The 17,572-nt window shown below is 41.7% G+C and overlaps 1 protein-coding gene across 1 annotated transcript in view; it reads right to left on the reverse strand.

Moving 5' to 3' along the window:
- Positions 1–17,249, reverse strand: part of grik3 (glutamate ionotropic receptor kainate type subunit 3) — a 94,523-nt gene extending 77,274 nt beyond the window's left edge. The window contains exon 1 of the mRNA XM_023415253.1: positions 16,395–17,249. Coding sequence (XP_023271021.1) covers positions 16,395–16,509 — 115 coding nt within the window. The 5' untranslated portion in view covers positions 16,510–17,249. The remainder of the gene's footprint in view (positions 1–16,394) is intronic.
- Between the last annotated feature and the right edge of the window lie 323 nt (positions 17,250–17,572).

Consider the following 17,572-nt stretch of genomic DNA (forward strand, 5'->3'; position numbering starts at 1 on the left):
CTCAAAAACAAGTTTAAGTGCAAAGTCGTTGAGACAGCCGATCGACTCCCATGTGTTTGACCACTAGTGGTGCCAGTGACACAATACACATTCCTGCCGGCCTCAGGGGGCAAGGATTCAAACATGAAGTGCATTTAAGCCATAAAACATGAAGAAGACAAACATGTAAGAAAAAAAAACCCTATAACTTGAGGCTGGTATATAAATGTTAACTATCATTTTTAGAAAATATTACCCCAGCTGGGAATCTACAATCATTTGAACTCTGAAAATAATGATTATTTTCATTATCGATTAACCTGCCCAATATTTTCTCAATTTCTCTTGTAATCGTTTTGTCAATGAAATGTCAGAAAAGGGTGAAAATAAATGTGACATCAAATGTCTCATTTTGTCTAAGAGCCCAAAAGCCAAGATTGAGTTCACTATCACATATGATAAAGAGAATCCTCACATTCAAGTGGCTGGGATTCGTAAATTTCTGGCACCTTTGCCCAAAAAAATGACTGAACTTATTCAAATAGTTACCAATTAAATTATTTATTATTTCTGTCAGTTGACTGATTGATTAAGTAACTAATCATCGCAGCTCTACACCGAACGTGATCATAAATGAATGTCTATGAGATGAAATGGGGGCCTATTCGTTGTCTCTTTCTTTAGATAGAATTTCGAATATTAACAGTAAAGACCAAATGCAAAACTGGTAGCCGATGTAAACATGGATGCAGATGATGCTGGATGCAAAATTTTGCTTTGCAGTAAACATAAATATAACATTGTTTTTTTTTTTTTATTTGACAAGAAAACGGTACAGGCTACCTTTAGGTTGGACTGCAGCATACATCTCAGAAACTAAGACTCTACTGGCATTGTATTGCTAAGGATCTAGGAAGTCGTTTCAGCCTCTCCTACACTGCCCTACTTCTGTGATATCAGTGAGCATAAGCATGTTTGTTTTCTATCATTACTTGGCCTTTGATTTTCAGCCACATCTGGATGTTCCAGTTAAGCGATGTGAGCACACAGCCCTGTCAGACTCTCTGCCACAATGCTGATTTCTCTGAGAGAAAATACAGAATAACATGTCTTCCCAGGCACAAGCATGCTCACAGGCGCCCAGCTACCCAGCTTGTCAACAAAATGACATGCCTTACTTTGAACTGAGGTGAGTGTAACTGGCTCCAGCAATGACACATTAACCGGGAAGGTGTGCAGCTTTTCAAGGCATTACATATTATTCAGCCCATACAGGAGGAATACTCTAAGGGTGGACAATGGACTCAGGAGTCATGTTTTGGCCTATTCCATCAGTAGGTGCAAATCCTCCCATATATATATATATATATATTTTTTTTTTTTTTTTTTGTCACAGTGAAAATACTGTGTATTTAAAGATACATGCATTCATGTTTCAAGCGCAATGGCTGACAATCATTTAGATTTTAGAAATTATGACTCAATTTAGGCAAAAACATCAAACATCCGCCATGTTACCAAATGACACCTATTACTCATGTTTATCAGTTCCGGTTTATATTGATTCCTGATTGCTCTGGAATTGTATTTGAGCCGTAAAAGACACCAAAAACATATTGAAAGCAGAAAACCCCATTTATTTTTGACAAAGACCATTTGGCACAAATAACTGTGATATTTTGAGATCCACATGTCATATCTCGACCAAATGCTTCCTGATACCGTAAGCAATCAGGCAACAGTTTGGAGGAGGCAGTCTCAGTGTTTTTGCATCTGCTCTGCACAGAGCTGTAATGAGGTCTGATGCAGTTAAGCGTATGTTAATGCAAACACAATACTTCTTGTCAGTGTTAGTGACTGCTTGCTCTTCGGCGCATATAAAATACCTCTGTATAGGAGGAATGGTATTAGCAGCGGCACCCACAGTGAGATGATTTGTTGAGGTGCAGGCAACAGGCGCTTACATAAACATAAAACCTCTGCAATGTTACCAAGAGAAACAACAGATCTTAAGGTCAGTTACACCAGCATTTATAACCAAAATATTAATTATTATTATGGATTCTTTTAAATAGAATCCACTGATTGCTGCAAATCATCTTGACATTGCTGACCTTTGAGGGGATGGAGAGAACCCAACAGTCTAAAACAGTGGAAGCTATCATATTAGGATTGACACAGCATCAGATTTCATAATACTCCTCTCTGATGAATGACAAGCCACTCCAATAGATCTGTCCTCTTCATGTCCTTTGCCATGATTGACACGAGCCACAACCAACAACAGTAGCTACTGCACGGCCTGTAAGTAGTCACCATGTCACCAGCACCATCTACTGCCATACTCATACTCTAAAAGCACGATTGTTAATTAATCTCCAGTTTTAAAAAAAATAAATAAATAAATAAAATGGAAACCAATTCTCAATACCCAAACTTAGATTTGCTCACCAACACAAATCAGAGGGGATGCTGACTATGTGATAAGAACGCAGCTCTTCCATCGCAGCACATGATAAAAAGCGAGACTCCCTGTCTCTGTGTGAGCTGAGTCATTCTGACTTGCTAATAATCCAAAACAGATGCCATATAAGCGATACTGAGTTTGTGCAGCAAGAGTGAAAAAAAAAAAAAAAGGTTTCATTTGTCAGAAGATTTTGATCAGAATCATCAGGAGCCCAGAGTCCACAAAGGTGTGCTCTGATGCTTCCCCTGCCAATTAAATGTCACACGCAATGTTTAGATGTCTCTCACAAAGAGGCAGGTATGAAAAAAATCAAACAAAAAGCTGTTAAATTGATCCCTGCGCATCATCGCCGTGACCTGGATCATTTGACTAATACACGGGAAATAGAAAAATATTCACGTTTCCACAGTCAGTTTGTGTGAAAATGCAACTTGCCGTATCTTCATTATTTTTCTGCTGCACACTTAGATACTCAGACAGATACAAACACAGACACCGAAGGAGAGGTGGTATAAACCAACATGTCATTTCTACCCTGGTTACAGCACTCAGGGACACTTTAGGGACCCTTGGCAAACCCAGTATTTTCCCAGAGGCCTCCCCTTTGACACACTGTGAACACCTTGACTAATTTCTTAACAGAACAGATGTCTAATATTATGACAAGCCATTCATCTGCTAGAGCCCTCTACTTCTTACCTAAATGCTTGTGCTGAATATGCTTGTGCAAGAGTTGACACTTGAGTCCTTTTTCATCACGAGCTGTGACACTATAATCTTTATCCAAACAAAAGCAAGGAAGAAGTTGTGTTTTATGCACAAACTCTTGTAAACATTGAGCAGGTGAAATCACTAACTGTAATGGTTGAGTAAAGCCAATGTACCAATGTAGATAGACGATTACACAAAGCCAGAGGAGCAGGAAAGGAAGAAGTAAGACACTGGCTATTTCCTTCTTTTTGGTTCTTGCTCTTATTTCCCTTGGCATGAGGGAAATAAGAGTAAAAACTAAAAGAAGGAAAATGCACCAACAAACACTGGTGAGTGATTTTATCCAAAGCTTGACAACAGGAAAAAGACTATTTGGTGAGTAAAAAGTTTGGACATGAATAAGCCTGTGGCTGCAGTCACCACTTCTTTGGTAGAAAATAAGATAAAAGCTGGCATGCAGTTAAATGCAATTGCACACATCACAGACAGCTGGCAAGTCATTCTACAAAACACAGAGGTCGTCTTTTACATTTGAAGTCTTACTCTGTAGGTGCTTTGTGTGTGTGTGTGTGTGTGTGTGTGTGTGTGCGTGCGTGTGTGTGTGTGTGCGTGCGCGCGCTCGCTCCTAGGAGCCAAAACGGCAGAGACACATTGTTTCATGTGCCTTGGCTGAGCAGAAAGCAGCTGCTGGGCTGAGAGACTGAAGGTCATCTCAGCTATGTTGTGAGTGGAAAAGCCTTACAGTTATGTATGGACTTTACCTTCTGGGCATCTCACCACAGGCACAAAGAGGGATGAATGGAAAGCATAAGCAGTACCTCGCATCTTATACATGTAATGAGCCAAGACACAGATGACTAGTCCTGGCTCTTGCATCAGAAGACACTAAAAACATGGTATAACATATGAAAAAGGCCGATAAGCAGCAGTAACAAGTAACAAAAAACCTGGACTTCCTAACTGCCACACCTCATCCTTAGCACAGCTGCCCCCCGAGGTTGTTTATAGCCTCTTTCTGTTTTCCCTGCACAAGAATGTGTGTGTGTGTGTGTGTGTGTGTGTGTGTGTGTGTGTGTGTGTGTGTGTGTGTGTAAGGAACAGAAAATCGTTTGTTGGTGGCACAGTAATAAGCCGGATCACTTACACTGATGCGAAGGCCTACCTCGAAAAAGGCGGGCGACTCGCCACTGTGGTGCATCCGCCTCTTCCTGAATGTCAGCAAAGCCGAGTAGACGGTTGAGCTCGACTGATTATTCCATCATGTCTACACTGCCTTTTATATTTCATCTTTTCATATTCTGATTACTCACACTAGTCTTTTTAGCACAGCCTGAAATGTGTGTGTGTTTCTGACAAATAAACCTTGACTAGCTTCCAACTAATGTCAGCCAGTGTCTGACAGTCATGGGCACAAGTTTCAACTTTTAAGAAATTCAAGTGTCACCGGAGGCTGATGCCAGGACATTAAAATAATTAATACACTCCATGATTTGATGAGTTCCACACCTTGGGCAGGTCACCCACATAAAGCTATATGAATCAATAACCCGAGCCAGAGCCCTCAGAGTCCTCCGTTCTGACTGCTTTAACTTTCAATCATGGATACCAACCCCATGATTATAAATGCCACAATGGCAATTCTTTTCCAATTGCCTTACTAAAAAAGACATTACACCGTGCCCATTTGCAGCTGCTGGTGCTGGCAGACAGAGACGGAGGCAGAAGAAGCACTCTTTGACATAAACGCGTTTCTGCAGCTGTCATTTCACTTCAACCTTGCATCCGTACAATTCAATATGCATTATTATAGCACAACGTTCCTTTGACTAGCACCTATGATCAACCTTTTTCGTTTTCCATTCATTGTAGATTGTTGCTAAGAGATCATTTGGGGTCTCAGAGAGATGGCACATTTTCAGGATAGTTACTGTAGATGCCATGCATTGAATGTCTCAGAACGTATTATCATGTTGTCACCTGTAAATAACTGGAAGCTCCTGGATGGATGAAATTTTTTCAATACATCCCTTTCATGTGGAAACATTTCGAGTGTGCATTTTTTGAAAAGCAACTGCAAAAGTCAAGCGTAACATGGCACTTTCTCTGACACGAAGATGAGATGGCAGCACACCGGACACTAAAGCAGAATGGGGGGACAATTATGAAGCAATGTGCAATCAAGGGGGTCCCTGGCAGGCTGAGCGGGGGCTGATGAGCCAGTGTGTCACTGCGGCGCTCCAGGGCTCCACAGCTAATCAACCACCAAGGAAGGGCTTGAGGGGCACGATCACTCAAGCCCTCCATCACCACACGGGGAGGAAAGGCAATCACTAGCCCATTTCCATGTGCTGTTATTCCCACCACCCCCCTACCTTTGAGTCTGAAATCAAGGTGCACGGGTGACCAGGGAAGCACCGGATGGAGGGAAAGGTGCTTAGTGGAAGCAATCAAATGAAGTGTTAAAAAAGAGAGATGGTAGAAAAGAGAAAGAAAGAAAAAAACTTTTGCCTCTGCAAGTGGTTTGTTCAAGATATTTAATATCTTTAAATCATCATGAATGGATTGAAAACACGAGGGGAACAGACGGAATGAGGCTCAATTGCTTTCAAACCAGCGGCTCATGAGGTCCTGGTGATTGGGCTTGCAAATTGAAATGTAAGTCTTGTAATGCGGTGCGTTGAGGAGACAGAAGGGGTACAGGTCAAGGAAGGTGAGAGGAGTTCTCATTTTACCCTGGTGAGGGATTAACACAATGAGTGTATGATAGCAGGGTCACATCCTGGAATAGGAAGCAAATGAAACCTAAACAAACGCTTATCTTTTACCCTCTTGAAAGAACACTACTTCAAATAAATTGTCATTTCTATTCTCAAGGAAAGGAAAATGGGGAATAGAAGGAGACAAGTAAAGGGGTAAAAGGGGGCTGCTTTCCTATCACCATGATGCGTATAATGTGAGACAAAAATGAATTAATAAACGAACAAAAGTTTGACAGGCCAGCAGCTTGATCGTGCTCAGACTTGACGCACATGCACCACAGCACGTAATTGGAGGTAATATCTCCTCCTGTCCCCTGTTTTAAGTTTGACAGTGGCTGGAGAGGCTCCCTGCACTAATAGGCTCCACTCAGAAAAGCCCACACACACACACACACCACACACACTCCAGGCCGATTCTGTCATCTCAAACTGTCCTCTGATGCTTAGGCAGAATATTGACAAAGAACGTGAGGTCTGTGATCTGCCTGGGTTGCAGCCAGCCATCATTACAGACTGGAAATCCAGCTCACAAGTCCTGCTGATTGTCCCCTGGCCTGCTAAAGACCCTGATGGAGAAGGAAAAGAAAAATAAAATCCTCCCTTTTTAAAGTCATCTGTCCTTCTTGTGTGGTTACATCTCTGATTTTCTACCATGCTGGGTGCGAGGGACATATGCACATCTGATGACGGAGAATGTTGAAGTCTTACGACATAATACTCTCTATCGAGACATTTCAAGTCTTTGTGTTGGCTACTGTATCAAACTGATTCTCTACATTCATTTTAAATCAGGGATGCAAAGTAAGCAATTAGCTTTATCATTGATTAACAAGTTGATTTCTTTTGGGCTGAAACATCACTGATTAATTTGGCAATTATGTTTGATCTGTACAGTAAAATGCCAAAATAGTAAAAAATGACCATCTCAATTGTTTCAAATTCATTTTTCTATCTATGAGCTAACTGATTAATCAGCTAATTATTTCAGCTCTAGACGTTTTTCATTTAAAAAATTATTTCATGCATAAAATGTTAAAATGGTAGTTGTCATATGGATAGTTACCAGTACCCAAAGAGATATTCAATTCAGGACTACAATTAACTGTTTAGTATTCTCACTGAATGTCTACAACAACAAAAAAAAAGGAAAAGAAAAACATTCTGTTGACTGACTGATCGATTAATTAATTGATCATTTCAGCCCAATGGTAAATTGCTTCATTACGAGATTGCTGGTTTGTGTTTTGTGGCCGGTGTTCTCCATATACAGTATGGTCCTAACCACATTTGAAGTAATTACCCCTCTGGCAGACAGACGATCCATACGTGAACAGAGCAGAGGGAGGCTGAGCAGGACATTAAGTGAGCATTAATTCTGCAATGCCAGTGTGATGTCAATTATTTTAAATGCAGTCAATGTTCTGATGGTTATAAATTTCTGCAGGTACCAGTCACGTTAACAAAAGCTCCTTGGTGTAAATGCCCTGAGGCAAGTCTCGAGGAAGAGAGAGAACAGCATTTTAGGTGTTGAATTAGATTGGAGTTAGCATGCTGTATAAATGTAATCAAGAAATGTAACAGCCTTGTGACAGTTATGCATGTCTTTATTTACCTCTGTTGCTGACAATTTGTGACATTTCCAATAGACCCTTCAGGCCATTTAGAAGATTGAATATCTAACTTTTCATAATAGATAACTCCAGACTTGTAATTACAGCAAAGAGCTCTTTTTCTCCTTGTTTTCCATCACTGACGCCTTTTTGACATAGAGGCCAGTTGTGGCCTAAAATTCCATCTATTTTGCAGTTATTTTGCAAATACCCACATCACCAGTTTACTAATACGGATGTTAAATATTCTACGTGTCAGAATCATTGGGAATGGATGTGTTTTTAAAGACCCACGATGATATCTAATGTTAATCTTTTATGGCGTTTTTGACTAGAATGGCAGGTGGCAAGGACGTGCACGGCTCTTCAATTGATCCTTTTCATCAAACCAGATAATACTTGCTGATTGCAGACTATTTTGGCGCAGGCGAATTTCATGTTATTATGTTCACTCTTGGGGAAAAGCAATAAGGAGCATTCATTCCGAAATTAGCCAGCTTTCACAAAATTAATTCTCTTTTTTTTTTTCTCTGGACAAATGAACACGACTCTGAGGCTGATGTGTTAAGAAAAGAGGAAGCTGCATATTTTTTTTCCTCTTTTGTTTTTTTTCACCTGAAGTTTTCACCTGTGGATATTTCTTAATAATGTAGGAATAAAAACTAAAACCTTTCTAAGGAGTCACACAAACCCAAAGTGTTTAGTCACAGTATATAAACCCACTTTACACAGAAATGGTCTAATTTATGGTTAAAGACATTACTGCTCACATTACAGTCTTGTGAGCTATTATAATTTTCCAAATTGTAAGAAAATAATGACTTTGTCAAACCAATTTAACTAAGTTTAAACTGAAGGCGGGCAGTGGCAATCTAAGAAATAACAGCAACCCACAGGACTGATCACTACAAGAAGGAAAAAACCACTTGAGGCTGGAAGTGAAGAAACAGAAACACTTGAGACTTGAAAACACAATTTAGGAACAAAACAATCAGAAGCCAAATTTTTTCATTAACTCCGTGACAGGGAATTGATTTGTGAAAAAACAAAACCCTGCTGCTTAGATGATAGGCTAATCACATGCTATAATCTCCCCCAATCACATCCTAGTTTGCCGACTACATGAGCTTCGGTTACTATGACAGCCATGTCTGCTTCTCAAACCCCTTCTGAGATTGTGGAAAACCTGCAGGACAGTTAGTTACTACCTTTTCTGGCTTTACATTAAAGGCCTTAATTCATACAAGCATCACTAACAGCTTTATGAAAATGTGCTGCCAGCCTCAAACCACCCACAATCTCTCCTCCTCTTCCCTTCCCTGTCAACGATAATGTCTGTCTTGTTCCATATCTGAAGCCGGTTGCATGCAGACAAGCTGTCTTCAGATGAGTCACGGGGGAACATTTTGCGGTTAACCACACTGCTCTCCGGGGGCAACCTGGGCAGTAGATCGGCAGCCGGTAAAACATTCACTGAGACAGGGGAGACCGTCCCAGATTGTCTCGCCTGCACACAGTGCGAGTGCTGAGTGGAATCTTCTGGGTATTGGCTGTGTTAACTAAATTGACATTGGCTTCCAACCTCCTGGCTATCCATCAGTGAAGGAATGAGCACAGGGGCTAGAGAGGTAACCCCCGAGTCTTAGGCAGTAGTCCTCGCAGGGATGAAAAGCAAAGGGGATGTGTGAGGCAGGCAGACTGTGGAGGAGAGGATCTCTGTTTCCCCCCTCCCCCTGATATTTTTGGTGATAACCATTCATTTGTAGTGGTTTTGGCCTGAAGAGGTTTGTCTTATCTGTTCCTTCTCTTTCTCTCTGGGGGGAAAATAGAGGGTGAGTCTTCTCTAGCCTACTCTCTCACAGTTGATTAGTAACTCCTGCTCTACCCCTACGCTCCAGGGATTCTATGCCAGCTCTCCTTATACATCCCCTTGTCATGCACACACTCGCACTTCCTCTCTTTCTCTCTGCACTCCTAAACACACACTCGGGCACACACATCTCCCTACAGTCATGGAACGGCAATTTGAGGGGAATCACACAACCGAGACCTGACATTTGCCATGCACCTATAACAAAGGGAGCTTGATTAAAAGGGCAGAATGAAACCGTGTCACCCTCCATTCATTGTCCTTAGTCCAAGTTAAATGGATTTAAACCTGTGCATTGCAGCTGATATCTCCACTGTCCTGATTGCTTTAAAGCAGTGAGAATAAAAAGGTCTTGTTATTGTAATGCATGTGCGTAACTGTATGTAACCGAGGTGTCAGAGGTGACCACGTTTACACAGAGCGTCTGGGAATAGATAAGAACGACAGTAACGCGGGGAGGGGAAAGCAAAGCTAATACTGCTCCGGTGAATACCATGGTGTTTGAAAGGCACAGGAATAAAGCTTAGTTTTATCAGGCTTGGGACAACACACAAAAGGCGGCAGCATTGCAACGTGGCGGGTTTTAAAATTGGGATCAAAAGGTTCAAGCTAATTAACAAGCTAAATAAGAGTCCCCTTGCTTCATCTATGTAACTGCCCCCCCCCCTTCCTCCTCCTCCCTCTGTCTCTTTTGCTGCATTACTTTATTCGCCTATGCTGCATGTGTGCGGTTTGCCAACATACACAGGAAAAGTGAAGACAAATTGCTCCCCATGCTGAAACGTAAAAAAAATAATCACTAAATTACCTCCAACAAGATGTTTCTAATTAACTGTGTTATATTGCTAGCATGACCCTGAGAGTGAAATGCCCCGTGATCAAGCTTTTTCTCAAACTGTTTTGATGTTATTCGACTTTTCCAGCAGAGCCCCGAGGAGGGCTGAGATGGGAGAGTCAAATGGAAAGGACAAGGGCACATAATAAAGACAAATGGCTAGAGCATGAAATTTGATTCATTGCATTGGTACAGAAACATTCGTAGGGAAATAGCCAACACTGACATGCCATGAATTTCAAAACACTGTCAAATCCCCCCAAAAAAAAGAGAAAAAAAAAAAAAAAGCACACGTCCTGCTATAATGACATAGAGTCCCTGAGGGGCCTGCAGGGGGGACTCCGGGCAGATTGTGGGCCAGATCAATCCGGCTGTTGTTTCTGATGGACGTTTCTACATTGAGTTGTGTGAAGATGTTTAGCAGGTTGGTTCACCCAAATGACTTAAGTCTACTGGTATCGAGCCTTGCAGATATTTGTGGTGTAATCTGCTCAGGATTTTTAAGATGCTTCTTTTAGTCTCATGTTCAGGGTCTCATGGTTTTTTTTTTTTGTTTGTTTCTTCTTTTTGAATCGCTATACAAATAAAGTATATCTGAGATTTCTGTCTCTACTCAAATACAATAGAGGTGAAATGAATGTTGTTCTTGGTGCTCACAGCATTAAAAAGTGACATTTTAGAAAAAAATGCAATAGTAATGACTGAGTAAATGACTTTCCAGAAACAATGTCCTGGTCCCAGTTTTCATTTGAACTAATTTCTACCACAAAAAAAAATACTTAAAGTGTATTATTTGAGGATTATTTTGAGTGAGCACCACAAACAAAATGTCATTCACCTCCTTTTTATTTGGGTGGGAATAGAAATCTTAATATCTCAAACTGATCTGCATGTCTTAATAGCACTAAGGGTTTTTTTTTCTTTGTGATTCTAGTGAAGTGACCCTTTAAAACTCTTTTTTCATCCTCAAATAATTGTGAAATATCTCTGAATAACATCCTACATACATGTAAAAGCAAAATGATTGCCTCGCTTTTTGAATGAAAAAGATTAAATTTATAGCCGTGAGAAACTAGGCACCTTATTCATTTATTTATTTCAATAGGCATCGGAGGCATATGCTTGCAGCAGACCTTTCACTGCAGAGCACCCACTTTGTTGTACGATATGAAAACACCATCTGGTGTGTGAGCAGCGGCTAGGCTAAGCTAACTGGGGCTAGATAGGGCCCTGCTGTGTCACAGGATTATCTTACTGGTTGGTAGATCCGCTCTATTAGCCCCTAGTGGCTTGGATTATTGGATGATCATTATTATGTGTGACTGAACAAGGAGCTAAGTACCTGCACTTCCCTGATGCAGTTAAGTCTTGTTAGTGTTAGTGATCAGACACATTACGAGCCCATTTCAGCGCATTACGCATTTATTACACCTATTCTGAGACATAAACACGCTGTTTATTTAATACACGTTGACTTGGACTCACAGAGTACATTTAACACAAGTTGACTGGCGTTACTGACTAAAAACGAGGAAAATATGTCACGTCTGGAGCCCATATTTGTTTGTGGAGGTAGAATGTTCCTTTCTAATATGTCTAAAGAGGATCACAGATGAGTACAGAAGACGGCACGTTCAGAGACGGGCCCTCTGCTCAACAAAACGAACATCTGCCGTTTTTCATCAGCGAGATTGAAGCTAATGACGAGCTGTGAGTGTGCTGACAGAGAGAATGGAATTGGATTGTGTACAAGAGGCCCACTGAGACCAGACATATGTTTTGGAAAATGTTGTGGATGAAGTGCATGGGTTTATATAGTGTGTGTCCGTGTGTGTGTGTGTGTGTGTGTGTGTGTGTGTGTGGAGATGCCCGAGAGTGAGTGAGGCAAACCATAGGCCTCGGCTATTTCTTTTTTGCAGCGCGTTTATCCGCCCATGTTTATACAAGTGGATGAAGAGGAGTGTGTTAGCGCTGGTAAAACAACCACTGTATTCCTCTCCCTTCAATCTCTGCTTTCGCGAACAGATAATGGAATTACACATCAAAGAAGCTTCTCCCTGTATCCGATTCTTCTGTGACCTCTACCAGCCTTTGTTCATATTCACCACGACAACTCCTCGGGACCAAGCCTCCACCAGCAGGCTTCTCCCTACTTCCTCTCCCCCGCCTAGGGAGAGATTAAATTTAGATGAAAATGAAATATTCATTTCCACTCAGCAACTGATGGCCATCTTAATTTGATAGAAATTTTGATGCAACATCTCCTTATTGTTTTTCATCACCAAACCCTCTTCTCTTAATGTCCTCGTCTTCCCCCTCTTTGCCAACCATACTGTCCTCCTGTGTGTAATCCTCAATACAAGCGCCCCTTTGGGTTTGACTTTGTTAAAACTAGAATTCCAGAGTACCATTACAGCTTTCCGCGGTCTCCCCTGAAATATGTCTGAGTCATTTCAGATGAGACATTTGCACAAACCCCGGCGAGGAGGATGTCCGGGAGCATGCGAGCAAAGAGTGCACTCTCTATAGCTCGCTAGAGGAGTTAATCACATGAAAACTTCTCGGTCCTTCCTCTCTCTCTCTCTCTCTCTCTCTCTGTGCTGCTCGTGCGGGGATGAAGACAAGCCTCTGAAGTGGCTGTGTTTGGAGACTTCAACCAAAAGTGGTGACCACAAACCCGATTTATCCTACTGAAGCTTCTGAGTGGTCACAGTGCATACAGCTTCAAGTGCTGCACATTTGTCAGCTTACATTTAAGTGTTCGGGCTGTTTCACACACAATAATTAAGTCTGGAGTCGTGGCTGCCCAAAGCATTTTAGGGAAGCTAAATGAAAAATGCATGTGGCCAGGTGTTGTAGGGACAGAGTGAGGAGCTAAGGAAATGAAATCAACATGAAATCATGAGGGAGATTGATTAACTGGCACTGATTAAGTGCTTTAAGTATTAGGTAGATAAAGTAATTGATTATTCAATAAATCCCTGTCAGGCAGTGAATAACCTCGCTGAGAGAAAACAGAGACAACAAATGATGAATTAGTTTCATCAATCCACAGATGAAAGAGACAACGTATAATAATAAGTCATTACTGTGTGCTTTAACAACAGATATATTATACAAATGTGCACTATGAATATATTTTCATTTCGTCAAATTAGGCAATTCCTATCTGATGGAGAAGGTAGGGAAATTAATGAACTGCACTGACAGGACAATGCTCACTGGAGACACAGAACCAAGCCCAAAAAGCAACTGAAATCCTCAGCGTACTGCCTTAAAATGCATCTTATTTCCATGTTGGCAAACATACAGATTATGTGCAGACACACGCTATCTTCAGAGAGAACAATCACATCCACATCCTTGAGCACATATGTCTTTATTGCAACAAAATTGCATTATGAACTGAAATGGTTCATAGATAGGATTAGAGGCTGAAAACATGTGAGGAAGACAAAAAAAAAAAGAAAAAAGGAAAGGCAAACAGAGGGAGAGTCAAGAGCAAAGAGACGCTCAGTGTGAGAGAGGACAAATACAGGAGTAATCTTTTATTCCCTCCAACAAATAGAAGCTGCAGAATGAGACGGAGCGACCATCTGGCCTCAACTTAGAGCGATGCGCTGTAAAAGCACTAAAATCAATGGCAACAACTCTACCTTGGATGCCCACCATTACCCAGATGGCGCACAGGCCACCTAACCAAGAGCAGACACAGCGAAGACAGAGAGCGCCTCGCTCAAATGCCACCACCCACCTCAATGATTTTCACTGGTTTGTTTATGTTGGTAACCAGTGCTGGGGAGCAACGTTGGCCGCCGTGCACAGACTATAAGAGAGCCCTCTGTTGGTTTTAGCAGGGTGGCTGTGACACAGAGCACAGACACACACTTGCACACTAAGTACCAAAAAAAAAAAAAAGAGGGGGGGGTCAACTACACATTCAAAAAAGCGCTCATCCCTAAACAAATCAACAGACTGTGAATATTAACTACAGTATGTCCGCAATAACAATACCACTCACACACATGTGCACACCTTAAGGCTTATCCACCATTAAAACAGATGAAATTGAAATTTTGTAAATGCAGTTATACAGAATAGTATTTTACATTTTATGTTTTGGGTCTTTTTTTTGTTTTTTTTCGCACAAGCCTGGTTTTTATATGGACAAAATAAAATGGCCGTTACACATAAACACCTGGCTTCAAAAAGATCATATGAAGACACCAGCCTTTTGAATTTTGTTTTTCTTTTGGCATCGAGGCAAATTCAGCAGCCGTCTCTTGCATGTCTCTCTACTCAGCCTGTCAAAATACAATCTCAGGAACACACACACAACACACACACACACACACAAAAACAACCTGCTCCTGAAACACAGGCAATGATAGATTCTATAAAAAGCAATAGTGCTACTGTAGCACATTTCAAGGTAAATTTGTCTCAGCACTTTGACATTTTTAAAAACAAAGCCTGTCAAGTCTATTTCAGGTCTTCATCTGAGCTGCTGCCACAGTTTCAAAAAAAAAAAAAAAAAAGGAAAAAAAATGTTCCTTTGACCGAACGATTTCAGTTCAGATCAGTAGAAAGGGAGCTTTAAGGATTTATGCAGTTTTCTAAGACATCACCAAAGTCCATACACAGCAATGTCAGAGAAGTCATGGCTCCTCAGAGTGCAGCAGTCAATCACAGGGACATGCTGGGCCTGCCTGACAGCTGCATATGATCCTCAGCAGTAAATATTACTCTATGGTCTCAGACTTTATGCTGTGTGTTTCAGTTGGAGGTTTTTTCTTTCATCATTTATGTAAAACTTAGAAAAATGCCTCATTCAAGGTTATACAGCTGTAACATTTAGATGTGCGTCTCCTACTCCTGTTAAAGTCTAATAGCTTTCATTTGAATAAAAGTAGCTTTTCATTGACCACCCACTGAGCTCCACAGGATTTATGAATTGCAAAATCACGAGTGGGATGTTGCTGATGTGTTACCCCAGAGACAACTGGTTTATGAGACGCCATTCACCTCAGCACAAAAATATGGAATATGCAATTTTGTAACATTCATCCACTTTCGCCCATCATTTATACCTAGAAGACAAAAAGCCCCCCCACACACACACACACACACACACACACACACACACACACACTCCCCTCCCTGCCATTAAGACGCTCTCACTCCCTGCCTGTACTCCGGATGTTGAAGTGGCATGTTAATGTGGGCCAATGCCATTTTGAGTAATTGTCCTGCATGGCACTCAGCCAAATGTCAAAAACGATTTGCCTCGTGACAAAAAACTGTATTGATCTTTATTCTGTTCCTGTCTCTTTTTAATGCAAAAAAAAAAAAAAAAAATCTTTCATCGCGTCGCCAGCCTCTGTGACAATTCTTACATTGTTTTCCTCAGTGTGTGATTGGAGAAAGACAAACGCCAGCACGAGCCTGGCTGCTGTTTCTTTGTGTCCCACAGTAGGCTATGCGATGAGGGGGTGCGCGCACAGGACTGAACTCAGAATTAGACTGTGTTCTTTGCAGTGATGAGATGAGATTAAATGAGGTAAGATTTAAACCGTCCAGATCGCCCTTGAATAAATAGTTTGAAACTTTCTGGTGGCGTATTTCTTTACTGGAAACTGTAGCTTTTCATTTACCAGACTGTCCTTAAAAACTTACTTCCAGAAGGCATGGCAGCGAGCCTGAATTTAGCTGGTGACTCAACATGCTGGCTGCAGAAAATGGAACAGACAAAGCAGAGTGCATAGAGGTCACACTAACCCACAATATTTCAGTTGCTTGGTCTCTGAGTGGTGAAGGCATCCTCAGTTTTTGAGGCAATCGTCTGCTATAACGCACTGCTCTCCTGTTGCTTTCTTGGTTGCCCCCTCCCTCCCTCCCCCCCCTCCAGTCTAAGTCAAATGAAAATTCACACACTACAAGAAAAGAGGGGAATGGTAAATGAAAGAGACTGCTCATTTACTCCAAAAACTAACCACTGCCGCCGAAGAGCCGCACTGAGATCAGCTGAATAGGGAGCAAATTTGAAGGTTACCATACAAACGTGTGTGTATGTGTGTGTGTGTGCGTGTATCATATATATATATATATATATATATATACGTGTGTGTGTTTGTGTCTATAATTGCAAATGCGAAGAACTTACCTATTCGAATAACATGAGGCATCCCGTAAGAGTAGTGAATCCAAAAGAGACATGCAATCAGCGATGTCCAGTATTCCCAAATCGCACTCCGGGGAGACAGCCAAGTGTTTCGCATGGTTGTAAAGTCGCGGGATCCACTTTTTAAAATTCCAAAGACGGCTCAGAATTGCTCATCAAAACTGAATTCGACGGAGCATATATGGATTTTGGTGTCTGCGACAAATTTGCGGTCATTGTACTTGGTGCAACATTCTCCCAGGGTTTTTTTTTTTTTTTCTTTTTCTGGTACTCACAAGTCTGAGAGCGGCTCGGTCTGGATGAAGCCCTCCAGTCCCTCACAGATGGATCAGCGATACACCTGCGAACGCAGGCTGCTACAATTAGCCTGCAGGAGTCTCTGTATCCCCTCCTACCGCCGATGCTATCTGTCTATTGGCAAGTACCACGGCAACAGCCGAGCCAGACTCCCGCACCGCTGTGGAAGAGGAGAACTGCGCCTGCGGAACTTTGGGTCGCCTCGAATGATTCTGTCGCCCCGAAACACAGAAAAGCGTTACACGACGAGCGCCGAGGAATTTGAACGCTCTGCAGACATTCAAAAAATGCTTGTTGCAGTTTAATCACTCCAGTCCCTCGTTCCAGTGATGAGAACAGTTCGTGTAACACAGAGAGACTTTGTGCAGGTGCAAAAGGCGCTCTCTCTCTCCAGTTGCGCACGGCGATGGCACGAGGCTGGTTATTGAGGAACGTCCAAACGTGTTCAAAAAGACTCTTTGTTACACAGCGTTCATTTAAAAAAAACCCTCTAGTTTGTGCTGGACAGGAAGGTAGTGCAGAGCGCCTTGCATCTGCGTGTGTCTGACGACCCTCCTTCCACGGTGCCACTAGAGGCACGCGTCGTTACGCATAGTTGTCAACTATGTCCAAGAAGTATTTTACGGAGGTGAGAGGGTTCCGAGTGATGACCCGGGTCTCTACTTTCCCAGTTGTCGTATCCACTTGCATCACGTTATCCATACATTTCTTCACATTTATGAATCATGTGTTTTTTTTTTTTTTGGAATGGTGGAGATGCAGATTTTTTTTCTTATTTACTGCACAGGGGTGGAAATAATATTTTTCCCCCTTTGATTAAAGCATAAGGAGAAAAAAAAAGGAAATCCCCGGCTGCCTATACA

This window comes from Seriola lalandi, unplaced genomic scaffold (genome assembly GCF_002814215.2).
Source record: "Seriola lalandi dorsalis isolate HSWRI2012SDOR001 ecotype SW California unplaced genomic scaffold, Sedor1 jcf7180002054546, whole genome shotgun sequence".
NCBI lineage: Eukaryota > Metazoa > Chordata > Actinopteri > Carangiformes > Carangidae > Seriola > Seriola lalandi.